At 25.1% G+C, this 12,758-nt stretch overlaps 2 protein-coding genes and 1 long non-coding RNA gene across 4 annotated transcripts; 1 reads left to right on the top strand and 2 right to left on the bottom strand.

The window, feature by feature from the left end:
- The first annotated feature begins 1,743 nt into the window (after positions 1 to 1,743).
- Positions 1,744 to 12,348, top strand: LOC126894678 (THAP domain-containing protein 3-like). Of its 2 annotated transcripts, none has more exons than XM_050665861.1 (3): positions 1,744 to 2,080; positions 10,654 to 10,971; positions 11,394 to 11,842. In XM_050665861.1, exons 2-3 carry the CDS (start codon positions 10,725 to 10,727, stop codon positions 11,618 to 11,620), a joined length of 474 nt encoding a protein of 157 aa, XP_050521818.1. In that variant the 5' UTR covers positions 1,744 to 2,080; positions 10,654 to 10,724; the 3' UTR covers positions 11,621 to 11,842. The 2 variants fall into 2 exon arrangements, with proteins under 2 accessions (XP_050521818.1, XP_050521817.1); XM_050665860.1 differs by lacking the exon at positions 1,744 to 2,080 and adding an exon at positions 12,107 to 12,348 and having other exon boundaries at positions 9,883 to 10,971; positions 11,394 to 11,643.
- LOC126894672 (structural maintenance of chromosomes protein 2) lies at positions 2,747 to 9,711 on the bottom strand. The gene is made up of 3 exons (XM_050665854.1): positions 9,547 to 9,711; positions 5,316 to 8,186; positions 2,747 to 3,546 (listed from the first exon to the last, which is right to left on the bottom strand). Exons 2-3 carry the CDS (start codon positions 8,179 to 8,181, stop codon positions 2,903 to 2,905), a joined length of 3,510 nt encoding a protein of 1,169 aa, XP_050521811.1. The 5' UTR covers positions 8,182 to 8,186; positions 9,547 to 9,711; the 3' UTR covers positions 2,747 to 2,902.
- On the bottom strand, positions 11,283 to 12,704 carry LOC126894680 (uncharacterized). Its single transcript, XR_007701475.1, has 3 exons — positions 12,487 to 12,704; positions 12,342 to 12,429; positions 11,283 to 11,569 (listed from the first exon to the last, which is right to left on the bottom strand). It is a non-coding gene; the product is annotated as an uncharacterized LOC126894680 (long non-coding RNA).
- Positions 12,705 to 12,758: the final 54 nt, after the last annotated feature.

The following is a 12,758-nucleotide window of genomic DNA, read 5'->3' as shown; positions in this document are numbered from 1 at the left end:
TATATATATATATATATATATATATATATATATTCAGAATACAGTAATGGGGCATGTCCATCATTTTACAATAGTAATTGCTTCGTTTGCAGATTATTTCTTAACTACACGCACCTACTATACTTGATATGAAAATTGTAACAATTTTAAGGTATAATAATATTAATTAAGGTTTAATCATTGTAGACAAAATAATTTGAGAACTTTTTCTTTCCGTTGTCACTTTGACAACGGTGTTCAATACACTGATCAACGCACGGTGTTGATCAGTTAAATACTCATAATAGGACGACGGCTGATAAAGGTGACACATGTTGCGGGGCATCGTGTGTCACGAAGCTTCGAGTATAATACACGTGTTAATCAGTTTGAGATGCAATGTTTTGTATTAAACGATTTAAAAATTTGCTCTATCAGATTATAATGACAAAAAAGAGGCAGTTAAAATCGAGTTTATTTTGTATTTTAAATAATTAAGTACAAAATATTAAGTATCTTTTTCTTTGGTACAAATTAATTTTCAATACATTTTTTAGATTATTATAAAATTATTTTTAACAAAGAATGGGTTGTTCTAAGTATGGCTCAATCAGCTAGAGTGCTCTTTAAACTAGTGATGGGCATAATCGAGATATATAATCGAGATATCATGAATATCATATTGAGTGAATATCATATATGAGATATCATGGATATATTATGAAAATAATCGAGATATTTCGATTATTGAAATCATATCTATTATATAATCGAGATATTCTGATTTTTTAAATAATATTGATTATTCTATAATCGAGTGATTATTTCTAATGATTTCTCGTTTATTATAAAAACAATGATTTCTTGATCTTGAAATGTATATAATCGAATAAAAGTTATTTCGAATGATGTCCATGAAACGATGAAACAAGAGAATACTATTTTTAAGTTTTTATTTAGCATAAATTATAGTCGAATTATTATTAAATTGTTGACTTCGAGTCTTCTTATTTTCAACTCGTTCAATCGCTACTCATGACAACACCTTATCTGTCACATTTTTGGGAAGTATGTGACGATTAGAACAAAGTTTTGTCCTGAACTGGCTAAACTACTGAGTTCTGATTCTATCACTAGTTGTGAATTTATGAAAAATCAATTAGGTGTGGAATCAGGTGTTTTAATTATGATGGTCAAGCCGGCTATTGCTACCTTATCTTATGTTTTTATTTTTAAATTTGTTATCGGTTTTTTTAAAATATAGGTAATAATTATTAAATAATAAAAATAACAACTTGTCTTTTATTTAAAGCACTTATTAATAATGCATTATTAATATATTATTGTTATTATTATTCCTAAATTATAGTTTAATATAATAATTATAAATAAACACCAACAAATAAAAAAAGCAAAATTAAATTAATAATTATTTACTATAGGTATATTTATTCATATTTCGAATAATTTTTCGATTCTCTCGATAAATAATAATAATTGATTATTCTTATCATACGAGCAGACGATTTTAACTTCGAGTGATTTTTCGAGAGATTCACTCGATTACTAATCATTCGATTATCGAAATCATTCGATTATGCCCATCACTACTTTAAACAGTTAGTCCCAGTTTTCACTAAGACTCGATAAATAGCTAAGTTGACACTCTAATTGATGCCATTGATAAGATTAAAAATTGTTTCTTATACTTAGATAGGTGGGAGACCGAGGCTATATGTCAGACGGGTTGGTTATCGTTATATTAATTATTACAAACTAGACATTACGGATCATCATAAGTAAGACAATGTTTTCATAAAAGTTCTAATTATTTTTGTATTGACAAGGTGCAGATTAAAACCGTTAATAAGATTTTATATACAAAAAACAAAATTTGGTTTTGTTACTTGATGTTTATCATTAAATTATCTAATTCAACACTTCATATAAACAGTGTCTTTAAGTATACTTTTATGTATCGTTTTCAGCTATTTGTTTAAGTGGTAAGATTCTACAACTTTTATTTCGAGTAATGCAATGGGACTAGTTATCACAAATAATTTTAGTGAAACATTTATAGCTTCGATGCGAAGATGGAAAGGTATTCATTTTACGATGAATTTATGATGTTTTTTTTTTTTTTTTTTTGTCTATTACCCACTTTTTTTAGCTCTTACTAAATCAATTTCTTTCTACGATATGTCAAAACATCACAAAGTATATCTAGTAAAGAAATTACCCTCAAAAATTAAAAAAAAATTTCTCTAGTATTCCATAAATAGAGAAAATTTCCCCAAAAATGCTTTTTTTTTAAATTAATAATTTTTAAAACATTTTTTACATTAACTGCTATAACTTTTTATGAACTATATAAATCTAAACTAATTTTATTTGTAAAAAACCATAGGTGTTTACCTATTATTTGGTATACTTTGAAAATATAACAATTTATTTGCTCATAGGGGGTTTTAAAATAGGAACTCTTTTACAAAATTTAATATTTTCATCCTAATTTTTTTAATTTTCCAGAAATACTGACATTTATATATATATTTTTAAATAAAACTTATGTAATATTAAGATTAAAAAAAAAAATTGACCTCTGGTCATGTCTCTGTAGTGAAAATAGACATTAAAGTTAAAGAAAAAAGTACATTTCATAATTACTCATCACATTTTATGTTTAGATCATTCAAATATTTTAGAACTATGTAATTGTAAAATAAACCAAGGAGTTCAATTTTACAAATCAATAACGCACCTGAAATGTAGAAAATTAAAAAATAATTATTAATTACAAAATAAAATTAAACTTAATGTTTAAATTTAAAAATAGATTACAATATAAAATATAAATATTTACAAATATTATACTAAGTGAATTAAAGTTCAAAATAAAATATCTTATACAATAAATCGAAAATTAAGCTTGTTTGTTAGTTGTTCTGGTAACTGTAGATGATCCATCTACAAACTTAGTTCGAAATAAGACATTTGCATTGCTGAACATACCATCCTTGAGAGATACTACTATAAATTGAGATTGTTTAAAGTGTTGTTTTAACATTTTACCAATATTTTGAGTATGAGATAAATCTAATGCAGCATCTACTTCATCCAAAATGTATAAAGGTACTGGGTTAAATAATAACATTGCAAGTAATAATGACAACGCAACTAAAGATCTTTGACCTCCACTCAATTCTTCCAAACTATCTTTCCACAATCCATTAAAAGCTACACGAATTTCTAAACCAGCAGTTATATCATCAGGATTTACTTGTCTCAAACATGCTTGAGCACCTGGTAATACACTGCTAAATATTTTACCAAACTCATCATTAACACGATCAGCAGCACGTTCCAATGTTTGTCGTTTTTTAACTTCAAGCTCTTCAATTATTTCATTTATTTTATTTTTATCTTTAACAATCAAATCAAGTTTAGCAAGTAGTCTATTATATTCTTGGATATGTTTATGAAAATTATTTAATTTGCCAGGATCAACTACTTTTGAAAGTTGATCAAACTTAGCTTGAAGTTCTTCTACTAATTGCTTGCATTCTCCTAAAGATATAAATTAATTATAAGTAAACTTATTTTTATACTGTAAAATTTATTAACTCATTTGTTGGGCTACTAGAAGCGAACAAGAATTTTTTTTTTTTAATAATGATTGTAGTTTTAAAATAAAACAGTGAAATTACCATCAAAATTATGTTAGCTACAAAATTAATAAAAAATCGATTTTAAGTGGTCCAACCCAACCCAAACAAAAAATAATAATAATTTAGGACTAATTAATACTATTTTTGAAACAAAAAATTGTTGTGTGAATTAAAAAAAACTTAATAGAAAACAGTTCTCAATTAAGCTTAGATAAGGCGAGATTTAATATAGCAGGGACTAGATCTAACTGTAACCAATATAAATTAGAATCTAATAGTAATATAATTAACTATAATAAAATGTTTCAATTATGTATCAATATAGTTTTGAGAATTAATTTTTTTTGAGCGATGTGTTCATATGCTTATGTAGCAATTGAAAATAATATAAAATGATATATCCCATACATCAAATTGTTAACTTCAATCCCTAATTTCTTCCCACACCCTATAGTCAAAAGCATCTAAAATTTTGTATAAGTTCATTTCACAAATATTACTACTAAATGGTATATGTGTCACCTGTATATCTATTCATCAATATACAATGTTTACTTGTTAGTGAAAAAAAATGCACTGTACAGCACAAATGTAAGGATAATTTCTTTAAGAGGGCACTAGATACAATTTCTAATTTTTCGACATATCAAAAATCAATACTGATCAATTATATAGACAAACACAAAAAAAGTATAGTACTCCCAGTAATCCTGCACTCATAGTAATTCAGCTATTTTTTGTTAAAACCAGTATTATCATAACTACGATTTTCATAAAGAGGAATTGATGGAAACATAGTACAAAGATTCAGATTGTTTTGTTGTATTTTATCATTATTTTTTTTGATAATAACTTACATCTTTAAATGATTAGTAATTATAAAATTTAATGTTGGTATGTAAATTGATAATAATTAATGTGAATCATGAAAATAATAAAACTACAAAAGTATTTATTATAGCTTTCCATTAGTTTAGTCTTTTCATTAAAGTGGCATTGCTCTGATTTAATATTTATCAAATGATCAACACTTATTTTATCATATTATATCATTATAATTATAATGATATAATAATAAGTATAAAAAAGCACATCATAATAAAATCATTATAAAAGAACCCAATTATAAAAACATATTTAATTATAATTGAAAGAAATATAGTTAACTAGAAAAATTAATGATCCATTTTAATTTATTTTAAAATTTTTGCTTACTTTCCAACTATACAGGTTGTAGACAACTGTACAACTAGCATTTTTTTCTATTTTCATAAACAATTGTTAAATCATTAGGGAATTAAAAATAAAAGAGGTGCCAATAACCACCTTGCTATAAATTTATATAGATATAAAACTAGCAAAGTCATATTATTTATTTTTTGTTTTTATTTTAGTTAAAAATTGAGTTGAATACTTTTAAAAAAAAATATTATAAAGAAGACATCAAGCTGTAATATGTATATTGGGCGACAAAGACCAAACTAGTGTATAAGAAATGATATGAAAAAAATAAGAGACACAGTATAGGATTTTAACCAGGATTAAAACATTGTTTTTACCTGCCTGGCTATTTTACACTTGTCATATGAGGTCTAATATACCTTTATTAAAGCTAACAGTATTCAAACTAGTTGCAGCTGAGGAAACAACAGTACTATGTTAGCTCACCTGAATTGAAATTAGTGTAATCCATTCTTTTGGCTATTAATTTTTGGTCATCCGACAGTCTATTTTCAAGAATATCAAATTTTTTCTTTAAATCCTCTAAAACTTGAATCATTTTTTTTTTCTCGCCTTCCAATTCCAACAATTGTATTTTATATGTTTCAACATCTGCCATTAATTGTTTATAATTGTTGTTGGTTTGCTCAATTTCATTAGTTTTGCGAAGAACTATTTCTTTTTGTGCTTCATAATTTTCACATATTTCTTTATACGTTTTGTTAGATTCTTCTAAATCTTTTAAATGACCTTCGAGTTCTTTATTTATTTTATCCACCTCACAATTTAATTCTGATAACTGATTTTCTTCATCTTGCATTTGACTCATTAAATCTTTAACTTCTAATTCTAATTTATTATAATTATTTTTCTTTTTGTCAAAATCAGCCTTTGCATTTTTGATTTTTGCAAGAATACTTTTACGCGTTTTTTCTGCATCATTAAGTTGTTGCTTCAGTATGTTTTTAGCATTTTTTAGTTTAACTTCCAAGTCTTTAATTTTAGCTAGCAGATTTTTTTCTATTAATTTTCCTTCAGCTAGTTTTTTTTCAAGATCTGCTAATTGCTGTTTAATATCATTTACTTCAGTGACTTGTTGATGAGGTTGCCCTAAATGTACATCTGATTTTATTTTTTCTAATTCTTCATGAACAGTCAATTGTTTGTCCCTTAATTCTGATACTTTAAAAGGCAAATTAGCCATTTCCTTGAGTCTATTGTCCAACTGTGAAATTTCAGATTTCTTGTTTTGCAGTTGTGATACAACTTCATCTTGTGTGGCTAATAATTGCAGTATAAGTTTTTGAGTGTTAGCACCTCCGGTTAAACTACCAGAGGGATTAAAATGATCACCTTCCAGAGTAAAACAATGTCTATTTACTCTATTATCAAAGCATACTTTTTCAGCTATTTCTTTTGAAGTACAAATAAAGGCTTGACCAAATATCCATTGCATAGCTTTTGCATGTTTATTATCATATTTAATAAGAGACATAGCAGGGAAAACATTATTAGTACCACCAATTTGTTGAGCGATTCGTATTACATTGGGAGGCAATGATTCAGATTTAATTTTACTCAAAGGAATAAAATTCATACGGCTTTGAAATTTATTAGTCTCTAATATATCCTTACCAACAGTATCATCTTCAACAACAATAAAGTGTAATTTACCACCTGCTAATGTTGTAAGTGCTAATTCAAATTTAAAATCAATTGGTTTAAATAAGCGACAAACAAGACCATGTACTTTACGACGATCAAAATTAGACCGTGGATCATTGTATTTAAAAAACAGATATGGATAGTTGGATTCAAAAGATTCATTTCTTGAATTCAAATCACGTATTTCTCTAAATATGTTATCTCGGATTGTTTTTATATTATTATGATTACTTAATTCTTTCTCAGCCTTCAAAAATTCATTAGTAATTTTCTCATACTCTTTTTCTTTAGCTGTTAATTGTGCCATTTGTTTATCATATAATTTTTGTGCTTCTTTCATACCCGATAAGTGCTCATTTAATTTTTTTTTTAAACCATCTATTTTAATAATACACTGTTGGTTTTCTGTTTGTTGATTTTGCAATTCTAAATTAAATTTATTCAAATTTTCTTGAACAGAGCCATTGTCTTCTTCAGCAAAAATATTACCTGAATTTAATGACCTGATTTTTTGATCAATTTCATCTAAGTCTTTAGTATTTTTATTATTTTCTTCATCTAGCCCTGCATTCATTTCATTGAATTCTTCCATCTCTTTTTTCTTTGCCTCAAATTCCTTTTTACTACTATTTATTTGCTTTTCCATATCTTTAATTTTTTTTTGTTCGGATTTTAAATTATTTTTTGAACCATTTACTTTTAATTGTATAGTATTTTTTTCTTCTTCGGTTTTATCCACATCTGCCTTTAATTGTGATAATTTACTATCACGTTCTTTTTCCATAGCTTCTTCACTTAGTTTTAACTGATTTTTCATTAATTTAATCTGTTCTTCTGATGATGTTATACAGTCAATTTTTTGTTTCTCTCTTTCTTCTAAAGCTTCTAGTTCTTGACTTTTAGTCTTAACAATTACTTCTAATTGAACATATGACCAATTATCAAGTTTCTCTTTTTGTACTCTTAATTGACCTTGGACCATATTCAATTCTTCCAACATTTGTTTTTCCTTATCAACTGATGCCATGGTTGGCAAAATTTCTTCATCAGCTACATCACGCATTTCTCTTAACTTGCTATCTTTTTTACCAACTGTAATTTCAAGACTTCTTTTTTTAGATTCATACATATTAGTACCAGCAGCTTCTTCAACCATAGATAAAATTTCAACAGGTTTCATATTTAAAACTTTAGTTATTCTACCTTGCATTATAATAAAATGAGGGTTGTTAACATTCATTTGAAGGGAATTAAAAAAATCCATCACTTTTTTAGCTGGAACAGTAATTCCATTTATTTTATATAAATTTTTTGTACCAGCCATACCGACTTCACGTGAAATAATAATTTCATCATTATGTTCATATCGAGGAGCAGATCTAGATTTATCACGATTATCAAATTTTATACTAACAGAAGCAGACTGAATTCCAGCTTGACCACTTTTATAGATTACATCTTGTATAGAAGCAGCACGTATAGTATTCATTGTGGAAATTCCTAAAGTAAAACATATTGCATCTAGAATGTTTGACTTTCCAGAACCATTCAAACCTGTTATAGCATTGAATTCTGGATCAAAATCATTTAACTCAACACGTCTCCCATATGATTTAAAACCATCTATAACGACTGATTTTATATGCATCTCTCCTGGAATAAAAACATATTACTTATAATAATCATCATTTTCAATTTGATATTTTTTTCCTATAAAAATGTCAAAAAAAAAATACTAGTTCCTAGTATTTTAGGATTTTATATTTCCTAATATTTAAAAAATTAATACCTTCTCAGCTTTGCATCGAAGCTAATAATAAGTAACAATAGAAACCTAATAAAGTTTGGTCTTGTAAACTTTTTTAAAGTATTTTTTACACTATTTATTATTTTTATCTTTAAATTGACAACTTGATGCATTCCAAAGGTTTTCTATAATCCCTAATAAAATATATTTTCTTGAATGAGCATATAATTAATTGGTAAAAAAGTAAATATTTTTCTCAATATTTCCTAATAAAAATAGTATACCTTTATTTATAGGACACTGTCAATTTTTTATAACACATATATTCCAGTTTTAATTAATTATAAATTTTTATTAAATATTAGGGGATCTAATATTTTTTCTAAATTCAAGAAAGTTATCAAGTAATGGATATATAAATGTTGGATATCTGAAATTTATATTTACATAAAATTAAATTAATATCTATTTTTAAATTGATCATTAAATAATTAATAGTGGCTTGTTTTAATTATTTTATTAGACATGAAATTATATATTAATGCATAATAAATAGTTAATTATTAAAATAATAATTTTTAACTTATTTTGATTTCTTTTAAAATTTAAATATTTATTTAAAACATATGGTAACTTATCACTTATTAAAAATATAATCCTTAAATCTTTTGAATACAATATTCAAACAGATATAATTAATACAGACTTTACCAAATCTTTTAAAAAAGTTAATCATGAAATCCTATTTAGTAAATTCCAATCATTTGGTTTTGCCGAAACTTTACTTTTAATTTTTAATGTTATTCTCAAGATAACTCAACAAAAAGAATATAACCAAATGACTCAATCATAAACGTGCATAATTATATGTGCCTGTAATGACCACCTAAATACTATATTTTACAACTTAATATTTAATCAATAAATCATAAGTATATACACTCATTGAACAAGTAAATTATTATAAACACATTTATGAATTTTGGAGCACTGTCTTTCATAATCTATTGAAAAATACACAGAAACTTATGTGGTCAAAACTAATATACTTAAATTAAATTACTTAAGTATTATGAAAGAAATCGCATTTTATAATTTTCAAAATTTAAAACAAAATTTTAGTATGTATTTAATTAATTGGAGACAAATGCTTTTTGTTTAAGATACACCTATATCATTTACAAAGACAAATGACGCATTTAAATAAATACATGATCAAAAGTACTCCATTTTTGTTTTAACTATATTTTTATTTTTTTTACTTACCGCTTGTTTCTTTCTAGTATTAGAATATTTTTAAACTTTTAATTGTTTATTATCAATGGAGACATATTTAAAAATCATTTTTCCACTTAAAAAAATTTGAAGAAGTTAAGTTATTTAAGTAAAATATTTATGATGTATAAACTATTTGATAGTACCAATATAATGTAAGAATGAATTTTTAAGCACAATTATTTGTGATTATTTAACCGCCAATTTTCCTTATCTCGAATAAGAATATCAAGATTTGTAGATTATATGATATTATATTCTGTGATTATATGATCAGGCCTTAGATACTTCATATTACAAATAATATGACAGACTATATGAAAACAGATAGTTCACTTGGCCCGATAACAAAACGGTGTTTTGATTAGAAGAAGTGAAATCAGTGCAACCATATGTATGAACGCAAAAATTCTTTTAATTTATTTCATTATTAAATCTGCTGTAGCATAAAAAGTATGAAATTCCGTAAATAAACATGATTATTGACATAACTTATTTTAATACATCATTCAATTAAGGTATTAAACCCATAATCCCTTATTTATGACTCAAAATCCCTAAGAAAGTCATGAAAATTAAATAATTCTCAGTTTTTATAATGTAAATTATTAACTACTTAAATTTGACTTGAGCAGTTACAATTGTTTTTGTTTCTGTACACGAATACAAATTAAGGGATCTATAGATGCGGGCTTCCTATTTTAGTAGGGTCTGAGGTAAAATTTCTATAGAAGAAAAAACGATTTTAAGTAGTAATTGGAATCAACTTTATACGTTATAATTAATAACATACTATTCGGCCGGCAAAATGTAGGGGGTCTAGATACCTCAAATACATTTACTTATGTATATTTGTTTACCTATCCCAACCATGAACCTGTTCTAGTCCTGCACTAGTTAAAATGTAGGGTGCTATTGTTCTAGAACAATAGCACCCTGCGTAAGTGTCATCTAGACTAAGGAGCACAGGTAGAAACCGTTACTCCAAATCATCGCTATTGTTAATCAATATTCCTGCGTCCCCCTAGCGCATACCTTTCATGGTGTCTTCGATACTATCTATTTTGTGTACGTTGACACTCGTGTTTTGCTCTTTAGTGTGATCACATGTATCTTATTTCGTGTTATATTTGGTGCTTTCTTTCAAAATATCTCACTACCTCACCAGTATGCGATGCTCAGTGAAGTTTTGTCCAAGTACATATTCCTTCAAGGATAAAAGCTTTTTTTCTTATCCTAAAGAAAACGATTGTTTGAAACTATGGATGAATAATTGTCAAACTAATCATTTGGCAGAGACTTTATCCAAAAAAAATAATCTTGTAGTTTGCGCGGATCATTTTGAGGATAAAATGTTTTCGAAAAAGACTACAAACATTTGGCTGGTACATGATGCAGTACCTACAATATTTAGTGGTCAGTATTTATTTATTTTTTTTAATTATTTGTAAAATAATTATTTAATGTAATTTAATTATCTAAAATTAATTAGTAGTTAACTTTTAAAATTAATTTTTTTCTCAATTTGTTTTAAATTTAAGATCTAAAATTATAATTTCAGAAAATAAAGAAAAATGGAAATATTTTTTTATTTTATGTGTTTATTATATTATATAAAATAATTGTTAAACAATAAACTTGATTCACTGAAAACAATCCAGGGGTTCCTTTCAACAAATGACTTATCATAACAATAATAATAATAATTAAAAATTAAAATTGTAAAATTTATTATATATTATTATTTATTATATCTAAAATAATTCAAATTTTATAAAAAAATATAATACTATTAACAGTTTTAGTATTATTCATAACAATTTATTATTTAATTTTAGATAACATAATTTTTCAAAGACAGCAGGAAATCATAGAACGTTGTTCAAATTCTGGACCTTCGACTTCCCAATCAGAGAGTGCATCGGTTGATCAAAGTGGTTATGAATCTCCTGCATCATCAAGTGATTCGATCATTCAAACTCCATTATACTTTTCAAATAATACTCCAAGGAGGCTGAAATTGAAGACAAAACTACAATTTGAAAAACGGAAAATTAATGTTTAATTCAACATTCTTGTGAAATATGTGTAAAATATGCTAAAAATAAATAAATTAGATAATTCATTTTTATTATGTTACTTTAAAGCTTATGAAAACCAAGAATTATCATTATTCGGAAATTTACAAATGCCTCATGAAGATTTTTATAAATACTTGTATAAATTAGAAACCATTTTTATAGAAAGTTTTCCTATTTTATCTGTTGAAAAAGGAGTCTGTGATAAACTTAAATTACAAATGCTAAATATTATCTATGACCATCCATGTACTAATTTTGACAATGATTATCTTATAAAACTTTTTATTAGTTTCAAGATTCATTCTACAATAAAATTTCTAAATAGAAACTTAGTATCCGAAAAAAAACTTAAAAATAGAAAATTAGCAATTCTCCAACATTTATAAATTAACTTTTTTTCATCAACACATACATTTTTTTAACTATAAATTTTTATTATTATTAAATTTAAAATTAAATTATTTTTCTAGGTGTACGGAATGGTTTTTTTTTCATTGAGGACTGTTTTGTTGGGAAATTCAGAGATACTTAGTCATAATAATATTGTGAACATAATTTTTTATATTATGTATTGTTGTATTATTTTTACCAATATATATTTTTTATTTTTTTATTTATTATGAATTTATTACTAATATATTTTTTTATTCAATAAAATATTAATTTAAATAAATAACATTTGTTGTTCAAATTATTATACAATACCTTATTTGATCTTTTACAATTTCCTATAGAGAACAAATAAATAATGTGTATTTGACTTGATTGATAAATAAATAACAGTAAGTATATCCTAAAAAGGTAAAATTTAATTTAGATTGTACATCATAATGATACCAAGTGTACTTACCAAAAATTACAGCTTCATATATTATAGATAAGACTAACTAAACGTTGACAAAAAAATTTATGAAATAATAAACTACACAAAATTTTAACTTTCATACAAATTAAACACAATATTCATAATGTCAGACAATATTTAATAAAAAACATTTTTAATAAGACTAAACGTTATTAAAAAAAAATAAGTATACGAACAGTTATAATTAATTATTGTATCAAGTATTTAAAATGCAATAGTGTTACAAATTCCAATATCATTGATAATTTTTGTAACTG

The sequence above is a fragment of the Daktulosphaira vitifoliae genome, unplaced genomic scaffold (genome assembly GCF_025091365.1).
Source record: "Daktulosphaira vitifoliae isolate Bord-2020 unplaced genomic scaffold, ASM2509136v1 Scaffold_1, whole genome shotgun sequence".
NCBI classification, from domain to species: Eukaryota; Metazoa; Arthropoda; class Insecta; order Hemiptera; family Phylloxeridae; genus Daktulosphaira; species Daktulosphaira vitifoliae.
Note: the sequence above shows the minus strand (reverse complement) of the source record. Positions and strands in the feature narration are given on the sequence as shown.